Source organism: Emydura macquarii, unplaced genomic scaffold, assembly GCF_026122565.2.
Source record: "Emydura macquarii macquarii isolate MOO-44397 ecotype Brisbane River unplaced genomic scaffold, CSIRO-AGI_Emac_v2 contig_2292, whole genome shotgun sequence".
NCBI classification, from domain to species: Eukaryota; Metazoa; Chordata; order Testudines; family Chelidae; genus Emydura; species Emydura macquarii.
In genome coordinates this window covers 193,030-214,224 of record NW_027132429.1, presented here as the reverse complement: position 1 = coordinate 214,224, position 21,195 = coordinate 193,030, and the positions used below count along the sequence as shown (strand labels likewise).

The window sequence follows — 21,195 nt, the reverse complement described above, 5'->3', positions numbered from 1 at the left end:
GGGGACCCTGAAGGGAAAACTCAGCCGTGAATCACATCCCCAACCGTGGCCAGTGCTGACTGAAGGCTCATTGTGTCCCCCCGTCCCTCCCCCAACCCCGTAGGACCTGGCGCAGTGCGTGAACGAGATAAAGCGGGACAACGAGACCCTGAAACAGATCACCAACTTCCAGCTCTCCATAGAGAAACTGGTGAGCTGCTGCCGCACAGCTGCTGCCCCCAGGCCTGTCTGTCTGTCTGTCTGTCTTTCTTTCTCATCCATTCGTTTCCTCATTTGTTTGTTCATTTTTCCTCTTTCATTTGTTTATCCCTTCACTTACTTGTTCCTCTATTCATTGTTCATTCTTTCTCCACCATGTTTACGTTCACTCCTTTATTTCTTTATTTGTTCATTCAGTCTTTCTCTTTCATTCATTCCTTTATTCACTCATTCTTCCTCTTTCAATCTTGCGTTCGTCTGCTCCTGTTTTTATTCACCCCTTTACTTGTTCATTCATTTTTCCTCTCATACTTTTGTTTGCTCCTTTATTCACGTGTTCCTTTATTCATTCATTCTTCATCCCTTTTCTTTTTTGTTCTTTAATTCCTTTTCTTTCAGTCATTTGTTCTTTTTTTCATTCATTCACCCGTTGGTGGGTTCTTTCATTCATTGATTCTTTCATTCATTTTATGTGTTCTTTCTTTTTCATTTTCATTTTTTTTACCCTTTTTCTATTCATTCTTTTTCGTTCCTTCGTTTCATCTGTGCTTTCTCTTTAATGGGCTAATTATATCAAAGGAGTGCCATGAAATTGTTTCTTTCCCAGCTGACTGTCACTTTTCTCCTCTCCCCTGAAATACGTGTATACAGTACAAACCTGAGCGTGTTTATACACACACAAATCTCCCTGCTGGCTGGTCTTTGTTGGAGCTGCCCCTGTATATACCAGTTCCCTTTCCCTGCTCCTGCTGGTTGCTGTGGTATTTCTAGAGCTGAAGTTCCCAGAATTATAGCTACCGCCCCTTTTACAGCTGCAAGAATCTTATGCGGCCTGGTATATATGGAGTGAACCCAGAACCAAACACTTTAGCCCTCTTTAGCCATAGGAGTCACTCCATTATCCAGTAGCAGTTGTAGACTCTGACCGTCTTCGGGCTGGCCATTAGGGAGGTATATGACACACTCAGCCCGCGTGTTACTTGTTCCATCCATCACAGACTGAATTCCTATAAGAAGGTTTGGGTTTTTTTCCCCTCTTTTCCTTTTAGTCACAGTCCCTGGCTCAGTATGGGAGGCCGAAGATTGACGGGGAGCTAAAGGTCACCACTTCTGAGAAACGCTCCAAGACGGACAGGTGAGGGCAGGCAGAGACTGAGCTGCATGGCTTGGATGAGGCAGTGCAGCCTAGTGGGTAGTGCACTGGACTGGCATTCAGGGGATGTGGGTTTGACTCCTGTCACTGGCCTTCTGGGTTACGTTGGGCATGTCACTTAGCTGGGGTGGGACTTAGGAAGCTGAATCGGCACTGGAGGGCTTCCCCATGGAGCGCAAATAGGCCCTGATTCAGCAAACCATTTAAGCACACCCTGAGATTTAAGCAGGTATCTGGTTCTATTGACTGCTCAGCTACTTGGAATTCAGCACATGCGTAAGGCCTTCCTCTCGAAGAGCACACCTGGTCAGGAAGGGCACAGAAACACATGCTGAAGTGCGGTCCTGAATTGGGGTTTTTAGCATTAGCATTTTAAAGGTAGTGTGACTTGTCCAGGCCTAGGGCAGCCACCTGAAAATGCCAAGGTCAGGGCAGGCTGTAAACGGAAAGCAGATTCCCCCAGCACTGGTGGGTGACACTGAAGTCAGACTTCCCAACCAGCCACATACAGTGCTTCTGATTCCCCACGCTGGTTATCAAGAAGTCAAAATAAAAATACACACAGCCCCCTTTACTGCATTCCAGTCTCTGGTTCCCAATCAGCCACTAGGTCCAGTAAAGAGACCAGTTATTTAAAACTCTGTGCTCGTTATCAAAAAGGTTTCTCCTGACTCCAAAGTACCAGATCAATAGAAGTTCAGATCTTACCTAAAATCCCACGCTGCCAGCCAATCCTTTAGTAACTAAAACTAAAGGTTTATTATAAAAAGAAAGAAACAAACTATAAGAGAAATGTTAAAGGATTAAAACAATCAGATACATACAAATTGATTTGAAAGTCCATCAATATCAGGTTTCTAGCAGAATTGTGGAGTTTGCAGGCTTGTACAGTCCCTCTGGTGCACAGCCAGTACCTGGGTGGGTCTCAGTCCTTTGTTTCACAGCTTCAGTTCAGTTGTAGATGAGTTGATCCAGAGGTAGGCTGGAGACTAAAGACAAAATGCATGTCGTTCAGCTGCCTTTTATGTCCTTTGGCCTTGGCCATGCTGCTTGTGGAATTTTACAGGAATAAAATGAAGTCCAAAGTCACATGAGTAAGTCCTGGTGACTCATCAGGTATATCCCTGGCTTCTCCCCCTGGGCCCCTTGTACCTGTGAATTTCTTAATGGGCCATTAAGCAGGCTAGTGCTGCAGCCATCCTGTCTGGGGTGTCGCCCAGATACAGCACAATTTGAAATACGGATATATCAAACATATCCATAACTTCCATTACACATATAACACATGAACATAAACATCATCATCTTACTTAGCACATTATATCCTTTCTAATAGTACATGACATGGCATATCTCACCTGAGTTATTATGATTCTGATGTATTGATGTTAAATAACATAATAAATGCCCCCCCCCCCCCCCACTCCAGCCAGCATCACAGGTATAATGTACCTTAACACCATTAAAACTCAATTTAAAAAATAAACCACCCAAACCCGTGGTGTTTTATTGGCAGGGTTGGTTGGATTTGTTTTGATCCAAAATGTGAATTTCAAGAAAAAATTGCTTTTAGTTGGAAACAAACATTGTGGTGGGAAAATGCTGTTGCTGGACAAAATTTATTCCTATAAAAATGTTTAAAAAATGAAAATTTTTAGGAAATAATTTTTATCGACAATTTAAATGGAAAAAACAGATGTTGGTTGGTTGGTTGGTTTTTTGACCAACTTTTTTTTGGGAGGGAGCAGGAAATTTGGATAAAACCAAAACGGAATTGTTATGGAAGGAAATTTCCTGCAAATAAAACAAAATAAAATAATTTGCATTCGGGGGCCCTTCTACTTTGCCTCTGTCACGATCAAGGCCCGGGGGGACGGGTGGGAGGATCTAGAGGCAGCACGATCCTTAAGAGCATCATCCTCTTACGCTGAGGTCCAGAGAACACTCTAGGATGGAGGCCATGGCCCAGGAGCCTGGCATTTAGAGAGAAGCCAGAGAACAGCCAGGTGTAGTATTTCAGAGTTGACACTCACTCCACCGACCTATTGCCGTAGCTAATCCACCGCCCTGCGAGGCGGTAGTGAGGTTGATGGAAGAATTTTCCCGACAACCTAGTGCTGTCTGCACCAGTGGTTAGGTCAGCTTAACTATGTCCCTCAGGGGTGTGGATGTTTTACACCCATGAGCGATGTAGCTGGGTTGACTTCATTTTTGCATGTCGACCTGGCCTAAATGTACGGGAGGCTTAGCAGCCTCACTTCCCACTGCTCCCAGAGCAGGACTAAATTTTTGGACTCGTGTAAGCCAGATGGGTGTTCCTCCCACACCCCGCCCACGGCCTGTCTGTGGCTCTGCTGTCCCAGGGTCTGTCTCCATCCCTCATTTCATGGCTTGTTCCTTGCAGGTATGCCTTCCTCCTGGACAAAGCCCTGCTCATCTGCAAGAGGAAAGGGGATTCCTACGAGATGAGGGATTTCATCGACCTCCACACTTACCAGATCCGGGACGACTCCTTGGGAGAAAAGGATAATAAGAAGGTAATGCTGCGGGGTGGGGGGCTGAGCCGGAACCTCTCCCCTCCACCCACCCACGCACACACACCCACACACACAACCAGACCCACACTTACACAGAACAGGTATTTCCCACCAGTAGGGGGCAGCAACCACACACACACACACACACACACACACAATCCTCAGTCCCTAAGGCGTCTTCTGAGGTTGGCTGATCCCAGTGTTTGCCCCTGCACTAACTCCTCTGCCCCCTGGCTCAACCCTTTTCTGCTCCTGGATGGGGGCTAATGAGACCTGCCAGTTCTGGCTGCCAGTGGCGGGGTCAGCAAAATAACTCCCACTCCTAGTCCCCCTGCTCTAACCACTGGGCACACTGTTCCCACCAGCCAGGAATAGAACTGCGAAGTCCTGGCTCCCACTCACACCCCGCTTTAACTACTAGTCCACACTCTCTCCAGAAGCCAGGAGTAGAGCCCTGGTAGCCTGACGCCTGCTTCCTTAGCTGTAATCACTAGTCTTCACTCCCCTCCCAAGGCTGGAAATAGAACCCAGGCATCCCAGCTCCCCACTGCTCAAATGACTAGTCCATACTGGCCCTCTCTGCTGCTGGTGGGCGGGGGGAGTGTGATTTCATGTCTCTCTTTGAGTCCCCTTGTCTGGTCTACAGTGACTAGGAGGTGAGAAGGTGGGACTCCCTGCCCTTAAACACCCGGGTGCTTGTCTTTTCCAGTGGGCTCACATGTTCCACCTGATCTGCACTTACGGGAACCAGGGCTACGAGCTCTTCTTCAAGACGCGAGAGCTGAAGAAGAAGTGGATGGAGCAGTTTGAAATGTCCCTGTACGTTCCCCCCCCATCCTATCCCCCTCCCATCCCTCCACACTGAATCTCCCCAGAGCAGGTGTCAAAAACCTGTCCCAGTTCTTCTCTGAAACTTCTCTGTCCTGTCCCATCCCACCAGCTTCTTGTTGCTTGCCAGATTATTGGTGGTAAAGCAGCTGTGGCCAGAGGTTCAGATCAAGGCTCCGTTGTGCCAGGCGCTGTATGTACAGACACACAGCGAGAGACAGTCCCTGCCCCAGCTGAGATCAGGGCCCTGTTGTGCCGGGTGCTGCACAGGTTAATAGGGTAAATCTACGCTCTGAGCTGCGGCTGTAATTTCCAGCTCGAGGGGACATACCTGCGCTAGGTCTGGTCAAGTTCACGCGCTAAGAATGGAAGTGTGACCATGGTAGGAAGGGCAGGTGAGCTGCCCTGAGTATGATCCCCTCCCAGCTCGCAGGAGAGACCTCAGGGTGGCTTGCTCCTCTCACGACTTGCACCACCCCCGCTACGCCGCCCTTAGTGCACTGGCTTCGTCACAGCTAGGGGATGACACGCTCCTGGGGACGTCCGGAATGTACAGTGCCTAGCACAATCAGAACTGGTTAGTGACCCTAGGTGCTACCGTAATACTTCTAATAAATAATCATGATAAGCTGTACTCAGTCTGTCTCTCTCCCCGGATCCCCATAGCTCCAATATCTACCCTGAGAACGCCACGTCCAATGGGCATGACTTCCACATGCACTCCTTTGAGGAGACGGCGTCCTGTAAATCCTGCCAGATGCTGCTAAGGTAGGAGCGGCCCCGGATCCTAGCGCTGCACGCCTGGGACACGTGCGCCCCCCACGCCGGCAGCTGCTCTGCACGGTGGATAAGAGCCCGATTACTGCGACCAGCTACGGTGTCTCCTGAGCTTGGCCCATCTCATGCTTGGGGTTAATTTGTGGGGCAGGGCTGAGCTGGGAGTGGGGCAGGGCGGAGGGGTGGGGGACGGCGAGCCCCAGTTTACCCCGGAGACCCTAAAACACAGATGTTCTCTCTCTTGGCCTCGTGAACAGGGGCATGTTCTATCAGGGCTATCGGTGCAGTCGATGCCGAGCTCCGGCTCACAAGGAGTGTCTGGGCCGGGTACCGCCCTGTGGGAAGTCGGGCTCAGGTACGTGTCTGCTTCCAGCCCGGGTCAGAAGCATCGGCCGGACCTGCGGCTCCGTTCCCGCTACCGGAGCCTGCCTGCGGCCAGCCCTCCTAAGAGCAACCCGGGAACTAACCCGCTGGTTCCCAGGGGCCTTATTTGAAGGGTTGGGGGTGAGGGAGATTGGGATGCATCTAGGTCATGAGACGCAAGGGATTCTGGGATGTGTTTGGGACAAAGTGGTGCAAGGGATTCACAAAGTGGTGCAAGGGATTCTGGGATGTGTCTAGGACACAAAGTGGTGCAAGGGATCCTGGGATGTGTCTGGGACAAAGTGGTGCAAGGGATTCTGGGATGCAGCTGGGGTAGGGTGGCACAAAGGATTCTGGGATACGTCTGAGGAGGACACAGTTGCAAGTGGCTGAATACAAGGGCAGAGGAAAGAAAGGGGGGGTGCCAGAAGCTCAAGTTAACCCCTTCCCTGCTGCTGCTCTGTATCACCGTCTGCGCTGCAGCCACTTGCCGCTGATGTGTCACTGTGGGGCTACCAAGGGGCACCATGGGGACAGGAGGTGGGTTTTCTAACCCAGCCTACCTGGCATATCCTTGTCATTCCACAAACAGAAATACCATCCTGCTTTTAGTTAGCCTGAGGACGCTCCTGTGTAGATGTCACCGCTCTCTGAGTAATCATTTCTCTCCCACCCCCCTTTTCTGTTTAATCCAGATTTTGGGTCGACGCTGAAAAAGGTAACAAACAAACCAACCCCCAACAACCTTAACTCTCCGAGGGATAAAACGTTCTCGTCTGGGAGGGTGGGAGGGTTGGAATTATTAGTTGTATTGTGGTAGCAGCTGGAGGCGTGAGCTGAGACTGAGACTCTTAAAGTGCTCGGTGCTGTACAGAGAAAGAGTACATAGTAAGACATTGAGTCTGTTGTTTTTGTTCTGTGTCTGTACAGTGTCGAGCACAATGGATCCTGGGCCAGGGCTGGGAGTGGGCGGGTCCTAGGCGTACCGTAATACACCTAATATATATGAATAATAATCAAATAGGAGGGTGGAGAAACTGAGGCATGGAGGGGGGAGGAGATTTGGCCAGGGTCACACAAGTCAGAGTCAGAAATAGAAGTCAGGTCTCTTGAATCCCAGGCCAGTGCTCTATCCACTGGACAACACGGCCTCTTGAAGGACCCCAGGCATTTAATCAAGGTTCCCTTCACCTCAGTTCATTTGCTGCCTGGCTCTCTCTCCTTATATTGTTTATCAGACAGATTTTGCATCTAATTTCTTGCTCACCCACACCTTCTTTTACACCAGTGAAACTGTGCTGAACTCATTTGCCCCAGTGTAAGTGAGCAGAGAAGCAGGTCCTGGGGCTGACGGGAGAGAGCACTTGGGAGATATAGTCCAGCCAGGGGAGCCAGGCCCATACAGGAAAATGGGGGCATGTCGAGAGGCATTTGAACTACAACTCCCATGAGTTGCTCCCGGGGCAGCATGTTGACATTTTCCCCATTTTCAGGCCTTTGGGGGGAGTTTTTTGATGCAAAATTGACGTTAAGTTGACACTTTTCCTGAAAAATCGTGTTTCGTAGAAAAACCCCCAATGGAAGTTTGTCAAATCAGCCCAAGTCACAGCCTAAATGGCAACGTCAGGAGATCACGGACCCCTGCTCCATGCTTCATGAGCAATAAGTGATGTGGGACGCTGTAGGAGAGAGATCTTTAAGCATATGGAGAGGCCAGTGTTAGACACTGAGGGTCTAGAGATTGGATGCAAAGGAGCTCGGTCCCAGCTTATGTTACGCTGCCGTTGCTGGGAGATCAAAGGCGGGACCTCTGGGTCTAAAACCTGACCTAGCAGCAGGCATATCAGCCTCTCTGTGTGGCTCAGCTACCATTAGAGGGGGACTCAGTACCACATGGGGGTTGTTATACTTCCATTACTGAGTCCTCCCCTAGTACCTGTCCACACTGGCTCAAGTCCCTCCTCAAGCCTGACTCGTTTTCTCCAGTTCCGCTCATAAAACTACACCTCCTGCTGATTTATAGCAGGGTCTGGGCCTTCTGAACTGCAGCCAAATCCCTTATCTGAGCCTCCTTATCTGAGCCAGGCTCCCTGTCTTCCTTTTGCAGAATAAATCCAACAGACACACCCAGGAGAGAAAGAAGAATGACCCTGGTAAGGCCTGTTGCAGGCACCCACCTTCATGCTTCACGGCGGGCAGGGGGTCAGGAAGGAATTTCCTTTCTGGTACTCAGCAGTCATGATTAGGCTAGGTGTGATGGAGACCCCTATTGGTGACACCAGCCACTGCAGGCTGGAGAGAGCCACGGGTCTGCTTTGAGTCCAATTCCTCAATAAAGGAGCTCCCTTTAAATTCTGCTAAATCTTCGAGAAACCGGATTATTATAAACCCATCCCTCTGACGCTGTGGTGCATCATGGGAGATGCAGTCTAGCTGGGGAGCCTGGCCCATAGAAGAGGCCGGGGTGGGACCTAGGGTACCACTCCCTCTGGCTGGACACCTGACTAGATGGCTCATTGATCTGTGCTGAGATCCTGAGCTCCAGCTTCAGTTCAGGACACCTGAAGGAAAACCCCACAAGCCCGTGGGAGTTCTGGGTCGATGAGGATTCAGGAGACAATAAGCCTTTAAATTACACTCGTCCTAGAGGGGCAATTGGGGCCTGCCCTGGGATTGTCCCTCCACCCCCCCCGTAGAGCACGAGGAGGGTCTTCTGTCCCCTAGCACCGGGAAGATGTGACAGTCCACGTAGGGGGTTGGAGGAGCGCTGGGCGCAGAGGCTGCTGGATGGCTGGCAGGGAGGCACGTGGGGTTCCCCTGTGACCAGTCCCTCTCCGATGTCCTTCTCTCCTTAGGGTTGCCCAAGATGGAGGTCTGCCAGGAGTATTATGGGCTGCCCCCGCCACCCGTGGCATTTGGCCCATCGCTGCGGCTCACCATGGGGGACATCGTGGAGTTGACCAAAGCCGAGGTGGAGCAGCTGTGGTGGGAGGTAGGTGTCTCAGCAGCCATCCAGCCACTGTTCCCCGTGCCCTGACCGAGACACACCGACTAGTGACACGCTGACCGTGCCCTGACCGAGACACACTGACCGTGCCCTGACCGAGACACACCGACTAGTGACCCGCTGACCGTGCCCTGACCGAGACACACTGACTGTGCCCTGACCGAGACACACCGACTAGTGACACGCTGACCGTGCCCTGACCGAGACACACTGACTAGAGCAGCGGTTCCTAAACGTTTGATCCCATTGCGAGACTTACTGATTCCCTCCACCCCGTGACGATGGTCACCTCCCCTGAAGGTGGAACCAAATACGGCGCCTCCCTGGGCCCCCAACAAAAATACAGGCTCTTCACAAGGTCATGCTGCACAGGGGACGTCATTTTGCAGAGCCAGTCCGGACATGTTTAGATTTGGTTTGTATATTTGCTTGGACTCGTGACCCCATCCGCTGATGGTGCAGCCCCCACCTGGGGTCGCGAGCTGTAGTCTGGGAACTGCTGGACTAGAGGGATTGTGTGTGAATTTGGTCAGCGGGGACATGAAGCTGGGACTTCTGGTTCCAAAACCACAGGACCCACCACGTGAACTAAAGAAGCACATCCAATTTTGGTGGCTGGTCCGTCTATAGGGTAACAGCCTGACTACTGTTATGTTCATGGCGTGCAAACCAAGAAACTAAATAAACACAGAATGCTCTTGCTGGAAGCTTGCTGTTAACTGAAAGGTTGGTGGTTCGAGCCCACCCAGGGATGCCGATCGTTGATACTGGACACTTTGTGATCAGTGTGGATACCAGTGAGACACGGTATGCCCAATTTGCAAATTAAACCTTATTGATCTGCAAATCGGGCGTACCGTGTCTCACTGGTATTCACACTGATCACAAAGTGTCCAGTATCAACAAGACATAAGAATCCACAAACAGAGAGAGACAAAACAGGCTGCTCCCTGAAACAGAGATGCACAGCTCACCCCACCTCACGCTCAGCAGGCTGGCTGCAATCTAATTATTGCTAGGCCCACGTCACAGACTTACTTACAGAGCCCCCTGCTTGTAAGCAGGATCCCCCCTCCCCCCCAAACATTTAAAGGGATAGCTCACAGTTGTAATGCAGTTTTCAAGACACCACAACTAGTGCTGCTGGCTGATGGAGCTAAGCTCAAGTTTGTCAGTGCCGAATTCCAGGGGTCAAGCCCTACTGATGACCGGAGCTGGGATCATTCCATAGCTCCTGCTAAGAAGTGATGGGGGGTGTCTTTAAAATCAGCCATCAAAGAGGAGAGCACCATAAATGAATCAGTGCTTTAGTCTCTCCTGGTTTGGGAGGCCTCTAGCTTTTGCAGCAATGAATAGTCCCCTTCGGCAGAGTCACCCAGGCTTTGTCTGCTCCCAGTTAACGCCTGACACCGTGGGGCCCTGAGCTCAGCGCTGGCCCTGATCAAAGATGCTGAAAGTTAGGCCAATGGGAGCCAATGTCAGTGGAACGGACGTCATTGACTTCGGTGGGGCTGGCTCAGGCTTTGAGTTGAGAGCTGCTTGGAAAAGGGGGCCTTTTCCTGTGTAAAATGTCAATTTGGGGGGCAAAAAACTGGAAGTATTTTGGTTGAGGAATGTTGTTGTGGTGCCTTGTGGGAGTTGTCGTTTGGGTGCCTCAGGCTCCCATTCTCGTCCATAGGCCAGGCTCCCTGGTCAGACTACATCTCCCTTGGGGAGGGGAGACAGGTGCATCATGGGAGATGAAATCCGGCTGGGGAGACTGGCCCATAGCGAATGGGGGCACGAGGAAACCAAACTATAACTCCCAGGAAACACCACGGCAGGCTATCCAAATTGAAATAGTTCTGCTCTTAGCTTAAACCTCCAGCCTCCCATAGTCCCGCCTCTGTCTCTGCCCTGATAACTTTTTACGCTGGATCTGATGGATTCTGCTTTGCTTGCAGGGCAGAAACACCTCCACGAATGAGATCGGCTGGTTCCCATGCAAGAAAGTCAAACCGTATGTGTGTGTGAGTAGCAACCCCTTTCACATTTGCTTGATTAGGTAGTAAACGCTGGATTTTTTTCGTAGGGTCTCTAAATTCCTTAAACAAGTTTGGGTGGGTTGCATCTGCTTTGGGGACAAAGGGAAGACATCAGTTTACAATCCGGCATGCTTAGCAGCAGAAGAAAGGGTGGGTTTTGTGGGTAAGGTGTTGAAGTGGGGCTCAGAAGATTTGAGTGAAATTCTTGGCTCTGCCACAGGCTGCCTATGTGGGACCTCGGGCAAGTCACTTCATCTGCTCCTCCTCAGCTCCTCATTTTTAAATTGGGTATAATAATTTTTTGTTTACCTGCTGCTTCGGGCAGGAACTGTCTTTCACTATGCGTCTGTGCTGCACCTGGCACAATGGGGCCTCATTCTTTGTACCATTATAGAAATAATTTTTTTTAAATGAATTATTTGTGATGTGACATTGGGAGCAAAATGAAACTCTGGAATAACAAAGCAGTGACATCAAGCCAGCTCTCCTGGGCCAGACTTAACACTTTCTTCCCCGATTTACTTACTGCAAGAAAATTAAACTTCTTTCTTTCCCCCCACAGACTCCACCCCCAGATTTTTCTGTTTATCTTTGGTAAGTAAAATTATAGAATTGAAACATTTCTGCATTCACATAATTTATTGCTGTTTAATCTGGAGTCCAGCCATGATGTGTGCATCATGCTCTATGAAATCACAGACTGTTTTAAACTTAAGGAAAAGAGCTACAGACACAAATTAACAGGCATCTACACAGCTTGAGTTCCAGTTTTGCCTCCATTGTTTACCAGGAGACCACACCCTCTCTGGTATGGCTTACAGCCAACAGCGACATCTAGTGGCTGAATCATAGACTTCAAGTACTAACTCCTGGGTGGATGTCTCTACTTGCAGGTATGCGGGACCCATGGAGAGAGCAGAGGCGGAGCAAATCCTCACAAACCGTTCAGACGGCACGTTCCTGGTGCGGCAGAGGGTCAAGGATGCGGCCGAGTTTGCCATCAGCATCAAGTAACCCTAACCTTAGTAACAGCTTCTGAAGAGTCATGTCTGTGTGTGCGTGAATACCCTGCTGCTCAGGAACATTCTTTTGGGCCCTTCCCTATAAGGCAAATACCGGGGAGGGCGCATAACAAAATTAAATGCCCACCTTGTAAAAGTAAATATTGGTATTTGCAACCTGTGGGACTCCCTGCCTCATTCTCTTATGAAGGTGAATTGCTTAGTAAGTTAGGAAGATAGGGTTAGATCATCTGGAAGTGCTTGCCCTTTGACATGGGGTGCAAGGCCAGAGCTGTTCCATTTTGGAGAATCCTCTATTCCAGAGTCCAGCTGGTATAAATCAGTGGCGCTCCAGTGGAATTCATGGGGCCAGGTCCCCATCTTAGTGCTTTCTGAAAGATCCCATGAGAGATGGCCCAGTGCCGGCTTCTATTCTGTAACAAGCTTCATCTATCCTCCATGCCCAAAGCCCTGCCCTTCCCAGAGAGCAGACAGCTAGACATTTACGGGTGCAATAGACTGGAAAATTACAGCCGTGGAAACCAGCAGCCCCCTGAGAGCTGGGGTTTGTGTCCCCAGGTTTAACGTAGAAATCAAACACATCAAGATCCTGACGTCGGAGGGCCTGTACCGCATCACGGAGAAGAAGGCGTTCAAAGGACTCATAGTAAGGACTGAGCTGATTTCCCACCTGCTTCTTCAACTCCATCTTCCCTGGAAGGCTCCAGGGGAACGTTTAGCGTAACACTAGCCATGTAGACCTCAGTGGGTAGAGTGGATGTAGTGGATAGAGTAGGAGGGGCTGGGAGCCAGAACTCGCAGGAGGGGAGTGAGGGCTAATGGTTAGAGGAGGGGGTGGCTGGGTTATATTTCTGGCTGGGCAGGGGAGTCTAGTTGTTACTGTTACAGCGGCCAGCACTGGTCTCGCGTTCCACATAGGGGTGGGTTTTCCCTGTCGGTCTCGGCCAAGACAGAAGGAATCTCTGTGCATTCAGGGCCTCTCTGTGTTTCATCCGTAGGAGCTGGTGGAGTTTTACCAGCAGAACTCGCTGAAAGACTGCTTCAAAACCCTCGACACCACACTGCAGTTCCCGTTCAAGGAGCCTGAGCAGAGAGGCAACCCCAGACCTCCTGGTAGAGTGCTTGGGGGTCAGTTCTGACAGCGGGGTGGGGAGACCTCGAAAGCCCCCCATGCTGCAGGATCTCAGCCCCCGGGATTCTGGGGATAGACCCTTGTTACTGAGCACACACAGGATGGAAATTTCCACTAAAACGTTTTTCTCGATGGACGGTGGCTTTTCGACCCCAAATTTTGCCCCCCCCCCACCCCCAAAATTCTGGCTTTTGTCAGATTTTCGGGGTTCAGTAGGGGGGGAAAAACACAAAAATTGGTGTTTTCAACAAAAACATGAAACTTTTGACAAAACGGGGAAAAAATTGTTGTGAGGCAAAACCCGTCAGTTCCCGGCCCTGCTCGAATCATTCATCCTGAGCAGCTGGCGGGTGGGTGCTTGTAGAAATGCCCGTAAAGGGGCTGGTGCAGCTCCCAGCTGGTGAGGGTAGCAGGGCCAGGCCGGGGGTGACTTTTAAAGCCCAGTGTCTTAGTGTGATCTGTGCTCCATGCCGGACCTTACAACAGCTCCCTTGGTAAGAAGTTGGGAGTTATCCTGGGCTGCATCACCAGTGCTGGTGGGAGATGTCACAGCATGGGGGACCGCAGCAGTGGTACCCTCCATCCTGTGGACCACGGCTGGTGCATGGACTGGTGCCTGCTGCCCGCTCGAAATTAACCCTCTCCAGCTCAAGCCCTCGGCCCTCGGCCAATCTTTCACCGTGTGGTCACCAGCTCCATCCATGTGGCTGGTGACGGGTGCTTCCGGAGGCCCCTCGCCTTCCGGGATCCCACCGGGGGTGGATCTTTATTTGTGGGTGTGTGCGGTCCCGGCACAGCTGTCTCTAGTGTGGATCTGTCCCCTCACAGCAGGAGGGCTGAAGTACTTTGGGTCCGTGAAGGCTCGCTATGATTTCTGCGCGCGGGACCGGACAGAGCTGACGCTCAAGGAGGGCGACATCATAAAGATCCTGAGCAAGAAGGGGCAGCAGGGCTGGTGGAAAGGGGAGATCTACGGCCGGGTGAGTGCATCGCTGCGTGGGGGGCTGGGACAGAGGCGTTTACAGCCCCTTTTGCACCAGAGCAGGCCTGACGCAGCCTGTCCACAAGGGGGCAGTATTACATACGAGCGTGCGCTGACATATCCCATCCAGCAGGGGCAGCATTCGTCACACGTCTACACACACAGAGCATGCACCTGTCACACACACACATCACTCTCTATACACACACGTGCACGTGAGCAGCGCTGACATATTCCATCCAGCATGGGGCAGAGTTCTGCACACACGTGTCCTTGCACACACACACTTGTGAGCAGGTGTGATCATACCCTACTCAGCAGGGGGCAGTGCTTTTCTCTCTCTCTCTCTCTCTCTCACACACTCACACCCATACACACACACACAGGCGCACCTACACAGTCCCCACATGTACACCCGATCCTCACGTACACTCACAATCTCCACACACGCCCCCTCCCACACGGTCTACCCACAAAGCTGTATGTACACACATGTGATCTCTGCACGCATACACACACACACGTTCGTCTCGTGTGTGCACGCAGATTCCCCACCCCATGCGCACACGCACAATCCCCACACATGCGTGTGCATGCACACACACTTTGCAATGCAACTGACAACAATGAACAGCTGGCGTGATGGTAGAAAGCCAAGAAAGCTGTGGCCAGCTGGTGACTTCAGTGGCACTTTGTAGTGGTGGCTGGAGCAGTAGCGGTTGATGAGCCTGCTACGGCCTTGTCAACCAGGGCTGGGGCTTTTAGGTCCAAGGTTCAATCCCTGCTGCTCATGCCTGGCATGGCCGGTCGATTTCACCATAGCATCAGGGATAGCACACAGATCTTCCTATTGCAAAAACAAGCCAGGTTAAAGGAGAATCCCCATTAGCTCTTAGCAGTAAGGGGCTTATGACACACAGGTGAGCAGCACCGATCCCATCCAGAAGAAGGCAGCAATGTATATCTGACACATGGGCCGGTTGGTTCCAATGGCTGGTTCGTGATCACAATTCCATGTCTGACTGCTTTTCCTCCTCCTAGGTTGGTTGGTTCCCAGCAAATTACGTGGAGGAAGATTATTCGGAATATTGCTGAGGTCTGGAGCCCTCTATAACTGTTTTCCTCCCTGAGATCATGACCCAAAGGATTCTCGACCCTGCGTGGCACTTAGAGTGTGAGCTCACACGGAGCTGGCTGAGGGGTCTCTGTAGCAAGAAGAGCCGTTGTGTTGGCGCCCAGTGGCAAGTGCAACCGGGAGTAGCGCCCCTGGACTATTAATTTATGAACCTTTCAGAAGCCTCTTCTCTTTCTCTTCTCTGACACATACAAAGGGAGTTTTGTGTTAAATAAACTGGATTGGTGGACGGATTGGGGATGTATCATCTGTCACCCTGTATCCAAGAGCCCTTTTCTCTTCACTCCATGCCGTGATCCAGCTGCCCCGTCAGGCGCAGGTGTACGGATCCCAGAGGGTTGTTGGGTTGCAGCCATGTGAATGAGTGAGAGGCTGTCCCATGGAGAGGGAGGATCCATTGCCCACTGTCACCTTGTTGGCTTTATATTCTCTCCAGAGCCATTCATCCTTTAGTACATTGGTCAGCGGGGTGAGCATAGGCTGGGGAGCGACTTGCTGGCAAGTCAGTGTATGAGCCAGGAACAGAACCCAGGAATCCTGACTCCCATTTTCCTCTAACCCATTAGACCCCACCTCACCCCTGAAGGCATATTTGGCATAGGAAAATATGCCCCAATGGGCTGCATCAGTAGGAACATTGCCAGCAGAGCAAGGGAAGTGATTGTTCCCCTCTGTTTGGCACTGGTGAGGCCGCATTTGGAGTATTGTGTCCAGTTTTGGGCCCCCCACTACAGGAAGGATGTGGACAAACTGGAGAGAGTCCAGCGGAGAGCAACAAAAATGGTTAGGTGGCTGGAGCACAAATCTTATGAGGAGAGGCTGAGGGAACTGGACTTGTTTAGTAGGCAGAAGAGAAGAATGAGGGGGGATTTGATAGCAGCCTTTAACTATCTGAAAGGGGGTTCCAGGGAGGATGGGGCTAGGCTGTTCTCAGTGGTGGCAGATGACAGAACTAGGAGCAATGGTCTCAAGTTGCAGTGGGGAAGGTCTAGGTTGGATATTAGGAAAACGTTTTCCCTAGGAGGGTGGTGAAGCACTGGAATGGGTAACCTAGGGAGGTGGTGGAATCTCCATCCTTAGAGGTTTTTAAGGCCTGGCTTGACAAAGCCCTGGCTGGGATGGTTTAGTCGGGTTTGGTCCTGCTTTGAGCAGGGGCTGGACTAGATACCTCCTGAGGTCCCTTCTAGCCTTCGTCTTCTATGATTTTAAGAGGGGAGAGAACCCAGGAGTCCTGATTCCCATTCTCCTCTAACCCGCTGGACCCCACTCCCACACCAGAGCTGGGAACAGAGCTTGATGAAGCACCAAACATTTGCTGTTGTAAGTTCCCCTCTCATTTCCACGCTGCCCTTTCCACTCCTCCATTGAATCGTGCTGCCTACACCACAGGTCACACAGAGTTTCCTTCATTTGTTCCCTTCTGCTCCCCTGGGTCTGCAGTGCATTTTCACCAGGGAGGAGCTGCCAGGGTGGATCCTAGGGACACGGAGGCGTTGTTTGTAGCAACAATTCCCAGCCACACGAGGCCTAGGGTGACCAGATGTCCCGATTTTATAGGGGCTTTGTCTCCTATAGGCGCCTATCACCCCCCGTCCCGATTTTTCCACACTGGCTATCTGGTCACCCTAGCCAGGCCATCCCAGTGCCCCCAGACCCCACACACACGCAACACAGGGGAAGGCAGCCTGTGCCCAATGGATGGGGGTTGGAAGGAGAAAAGCATGGGGGGCAGGGAAGGGGGAAGAGTGTTGGGAACAGAGCCAAAACACAGTGCAGGATTTTGCTGTTTGGCTGCTGGTAACTTCAACTCTGGCTCAGCGTTTTCCCCCCAGCTTTTGATGACTTTTGTGCAACATGCCAGGAAACCCCAGTGAAAACGGAAGCACTTGACCCTGCTGGGTTCCGGCTATGGCTGTGGTTTCAGACAGCGCTCTGTGGCCGAGGGGGTGGCGCCCTGGACCTGGGCCAAAGAAACGCGGGTTCTGTTTCTCTGCTACAAGGTGTGGCTCTGGGCAAGTCCCCACCAGCGCCCCGTGCCTCAGTTTCCCCGTCTGTAAAAAAGGGGTGAGTGAAACTTGTCTCCTCTGCTCTGTGCTCTGCCTGCTAACTGTCACCGTGCTGGACAAGGGTCTATTGAGACACAGGCCGTGAGCTCACAGTCTAACCAGACTGGCCCCGAATGAGAGGGGGAAAATCAGGTGCAGCGAGTGGAGGGGGCTCAGTCACTGTCGGTGGCCGAGCCTAAAAGAGAACCCGGGTCTGTGGAGTCTGATGCTGCTGCCCGGCCTGTTAATCAAAGCATCTGGTTACTCGGAGAGGCCGAGCTGCCACGGTTTGCCGTGGGACCTGGCTGGCTGCCCTCTCTCATCCCCCCCCATTGTGCCTTTTGGACTTTACACAAGAAAAATAACACGACCCAGCTTGGTGCGTCTAAACCAGAACACGGTGAGCACCAAGGGAGGGCTCACGTTATTTAAAGGGGCGCTACCCTATTTTTATGCACTGCCTGCCCCCCCCCCCAAACCTCCACGCGCACCTCAGAGCCCTGTTCCCCGAGTGTAAACTGATGCCCCTGCCGATGTTTTGCTTTGCCTTGAGTTTTTTTCCTCCTCGGTCTTAAAAACAAAATGCTTAAAAAAGCCCCACCGGGCCAGAACGGTCGCTCGTCTCCTTGCCTCTCCCGGGCTTCCAGCTCCCAGGAAGCCCATCTCTGACGCTGACATCTCCGTGCCAGGCACAGGGCAGCGCGAAGGAGGGTTTGCACGGCTGCAGCAGAAATTAATACTAACGAGCATTGATAACGCCCAGCAAGTGCATGGGACTTTTTATTTCAAAGGTTCCTCTACAACAAAGGGCAGGAGCATTAGCTCCATTTTACTGATGGGGAAACTGGGTCGCAGGGAACGGACTTGCCGAAGGTCACGTAGCAATGCCAGGAATAGAGTCCACGTTTCCTGAGGCTCTGGTTGATCCGCGACTGTTCCTTCAGCAAACAGCTTCCGTTCCAATTCTCTGACAGTGGCGATGGGGCAACGCCGCGTATGTGACTGACTCAGCATATTGCCCAAGTGAAAAGTCCCACATTTTGTCAGTTTCCCCATGCACAAAGGCACTGATTGGCTGTTACGTTAGCAGTGACGTCCTCCTGGTTCCCACCCAGCCGGTTCATGGCTTTGCAGACGGACTGTTCTCAACATTGGTTTCCCCCTCCACGTTCCTGCGAATCTCAGGGCTCCAGGCAGTACATCAGGGCAAAACTGGGGCAAGCATGTGTCCCAGAGAAGCATGGATGGCTCACCCCTCTTCCTGATCGAACCCCTCTGCAGGCTGGATGACAGAGCCACTGAAAATCAATGTCTACCTGGCTGCCCTCCACCATCCTGTCCCCAGCCTCCCAGCAGCCCCGCAAAACAGCATCTGTCCAGCCCATCTGGGCACGTAACGCTCACATCTCAGGCTTCCTCTGCGTGGGGAAATCCTGCTGACTAGCAATGCCGTGAGCAGCTGGGCACAGAACATGCTGATCTATGGGCTCTGCTGTTGAGAAAGCATCTTCAGAAATTAGCCCTGGTGATGACAAACATCCCGGATGAAATCTGACCACAGATTTCTGAGCTACAATTCCATTCTGACGTCCCGCCCCAGCCTAGGAATCCGCACCCCAAGCACACGGCTTTACTGCCCCAGGATCTATCGGCAGTACGTCCTCCCTGGTACATTATTATCCCATTTGCCTTAGCGCTGGTTACATCCACAATTCCTTCCCTTTACGCAGGCAAGAAAGTGGCTGTTACGTGGGTGTGACGGGGTCCCCGGGGATGCAGCCGGGACTGGGGGACTGCAGAGCCCTCTGTCCTCCCCACCGGGCCTGGCTCTCACAGTGACGTCAAGCTACAAGCCTCCGACAGGCCCTGCCTTTACACAGCCATCCACAGGCCGGGACACACCCAGCTGCGTTACCTGCGCCATCTCACAGCCACTCATGAGCCATCAGCAGGGAGACTCCAGTCAGTCCCCCGCAGCGTCCTAACCTTGCACCCAGAGCTGTGCTGTCTGGCACTGGTGTACCATGGCTTGCTGGCGCCTGGGGGCCAATGCTTGCATTTGTCCCCCCCCCTCAGGTCTCACGTGCCCCTGTGCAGGGCAGGAGGGGCCCCTTGGCTGCCCTAGGGAGGGGGGTATCTGTACCTGCCGGGGGGGGGGGGGAGGAGACACCACCTTCCTCCTCCTGCGCCCCAGGGACTTTCTGGCACTCATGGCTCTGGCTGGGCGCTTCCGCCCCCCCCCCCCCCCCCCCACTTCCCTGCCACGCGGCGCCCACCTCCCCTGCCACGCAATCAGTCCAGCGCCAGCTCCCCCTACTTGGTGGGGCAACCTCACCTTCCAGCCAAGCCAGAGGGTGTGTGGGGGAGGGGAGAGTTCCTCCCCCTGGTCACCTACAGCTCCCCGCCCCCCCGCCTGCCCCATGGCTCTGTCCAGCCGCCCCTCAGAGCCTCCTGCACCCCCCCCCTACCCCCTGCGTGTCATGAAGGGCCCGGCTGGCGCTCCCCCACAGGCCGGTGCTTGGGGGCCTGGCCCCCCTCCCACCCACCTTGTCGCTACGTCTCTGCATTATTCAGTCCGCCAGGTCTTCAAAGGAACGTGGCCGTGCACCGACATTTGTAACCAGAGCGGATTTCCCAAGCACTCCGGCCCAGACGCATTGTTTTGGTGAAATATAAACCAGCGTTCTTCACCACAGAGAGAGAGATTTGAAGTGATGATAAGCAGCAGGTGTATAGGTCGGTGAACGTTACCTGTGGCGGGGCGCCTGCCCCTCACTGGCCAGGAAAGGGTTAAGAGGGCCCTTGGAAAGGCAGCCAATAGGAAGGCGCTGTGTGGCAGCCTATCCGGGCCCATGATGCCAGTATATAAGGAGAGACAGGGCGGCGTAAGGACAATGTCCTCCAGGAGCTTGCAGGGGAAGGATGGGCTGCACACTGGACAGAGCAGTGGCTGGCTGCTGGGATTTAGCAGAGCCCAGTGTCCTGAAGCAAGGGTGGGGAAGGTATTTGGAGCTGCAGGGACGTGGCCCAGGGAAATCTGCAGAGGAGTTGGGGGGAGATGTAGTAAAAGACTGACACACGTAGGGTCCCTGGGCTGGGACCTGGCGTAGTGGGTGGGCCCGGGTCCCCCCACCCTCCCGAGTGCCATAGGACTGGTGACAGGACTGCAGTGGCCACCGTGGGAAGTGGCCTAGAACGGACTGCAGAATCCTCCGGGAGGGGGGAAGTGCGGACTGTGACTGGAGCCGAGTCACGAGAAGGAGGGTCCAGCAGAGACAGGACTGAGCATGAGACACCGCCGCGAGGGGCGTCTGCCTGGCTGAGAGTGGATTCCCCAGGTAACCAGCAGGAGGCGCCCCGGCGGGAAGTCACCCCGTGCTACGTTACCGTAAGAAAGTAAACATGCCTTCTAAAGCCTAAACCTTTAGCAAGAGTTGAATCCAACAGCTTTTCTCACCCTGAGAGATGGGACAAGTAAGTCGCAGCTCTTCAATACACCCACGGGGAGCCATTTCCAGCCTGGGCCCACCCCTCCCCAGTTCAAAGGCTTTGTCCTTCTAGGTGTTGAGTTGTGGGAGGGGGGAAAGGCCAAATGATGCTGTCTCTTCCCATCTTTTACAGTTTCTTCCAGCTTGCAGGAAAGATGGTTGCGTGGGGGTGGGGAGGCTCAGTCTGTCTCCATTGGTCAAGCAGTCTCCAAGGCATACGTGCTGTCTCTGGGATGACCTTTGGGAGAGATGCTGACGGCCCATTCAAGGGGAGCCAGTCTGGCTGGTCCTTGGTTGCAATTGAAAGGTTGGCAGTGGGGTGTCTCCCAACGTGTTTCAGTATCACACACAGCAAAACTTCCCAACTGCACAGACAATGATAGCGCAGACAATCCCACAGGGTATTCATGTTCAACAGAGCAAGACTTTTTTTTTTAAATGATACCTCTCAGGGCATTCTTTGTACAAAAAATATCACAGTGGTGACTATGGGGGTAATGGGGC

At 52.5% G+C, this 21,195-nt stretch overlaps 1 protein-coding gene across 2 annotated transcripts in view; it reads left to right on the top strand.

The window, feature by feature from the left end:
- The window catches only part of VAV1 (vav guanine nucleotide exchange factor 1), a 50,921-nt gene extending 35,530 nt beyond the window's left edge, over positions 1–15,391 (top strand). Inside the window, exons 12-27 of one of the 2 annotated variants that reach the window (XM_067560357.1) lie at positions 104–190; positions 1,248–1,333; positions 3,756–3,888; positions 4,598–4,707; positions 5,383–5,484; positions 5,751–5,848; positions 6,552–6,574; positions 7,964–8,009; positions 8,712–8,848; positions 10,807–10,872; positions 11,450–11,481; positions 11,781–11,897; positions 12,468–12,555; positions 12,908–13,022; positions 13,870–14,021; positions 15,065–15,391. In XM_067560357.1, coding sequence (XP_067416458.1) covers positions 104–190; positions 1,248–1,333; positions 3,756–3,888; positions 4,598–4,707; positions 5,383–5,484; positions 5,751–5,848; positions 6,552–6,574; positions 7,964–8,009; positions 8,712–8,848; positions 10,807–10,872; positions 11,450–11,481; positions 11,781–11,897; positions 12,468–12,555; positions 12,908–13,022; positions 13,870–14,021; positions 15,065–15,118 — 1,446 coding nt within the window. In that variant the 3' untranslated portion in view covers positions 15,119–15,391. Of the gene's footprint in view, positions 1–103; positions 191–1,247; positions 1,334–3,755; positions 3,889–4,597; positions 4,708–5,382; positions 5,485–5,750; positions 5,849–6,551; positions 6,575–7,963; positions 8,010–8,711; positions 8,849–10,806; positions 10,873–11,449; positions 11,482–11,780; positions 11,898–12,467; positions 12,556–12,907; positions 13,038–13,869; positions 14,022–15,064 lie in introns of both variants that reach the window. The other variant, XM_067560356.1, reaches the window with a different exon arrangement.
- The last annotated feature ends 5,804 nt before the right edge of the window (positions 15,392–21,195 follow it).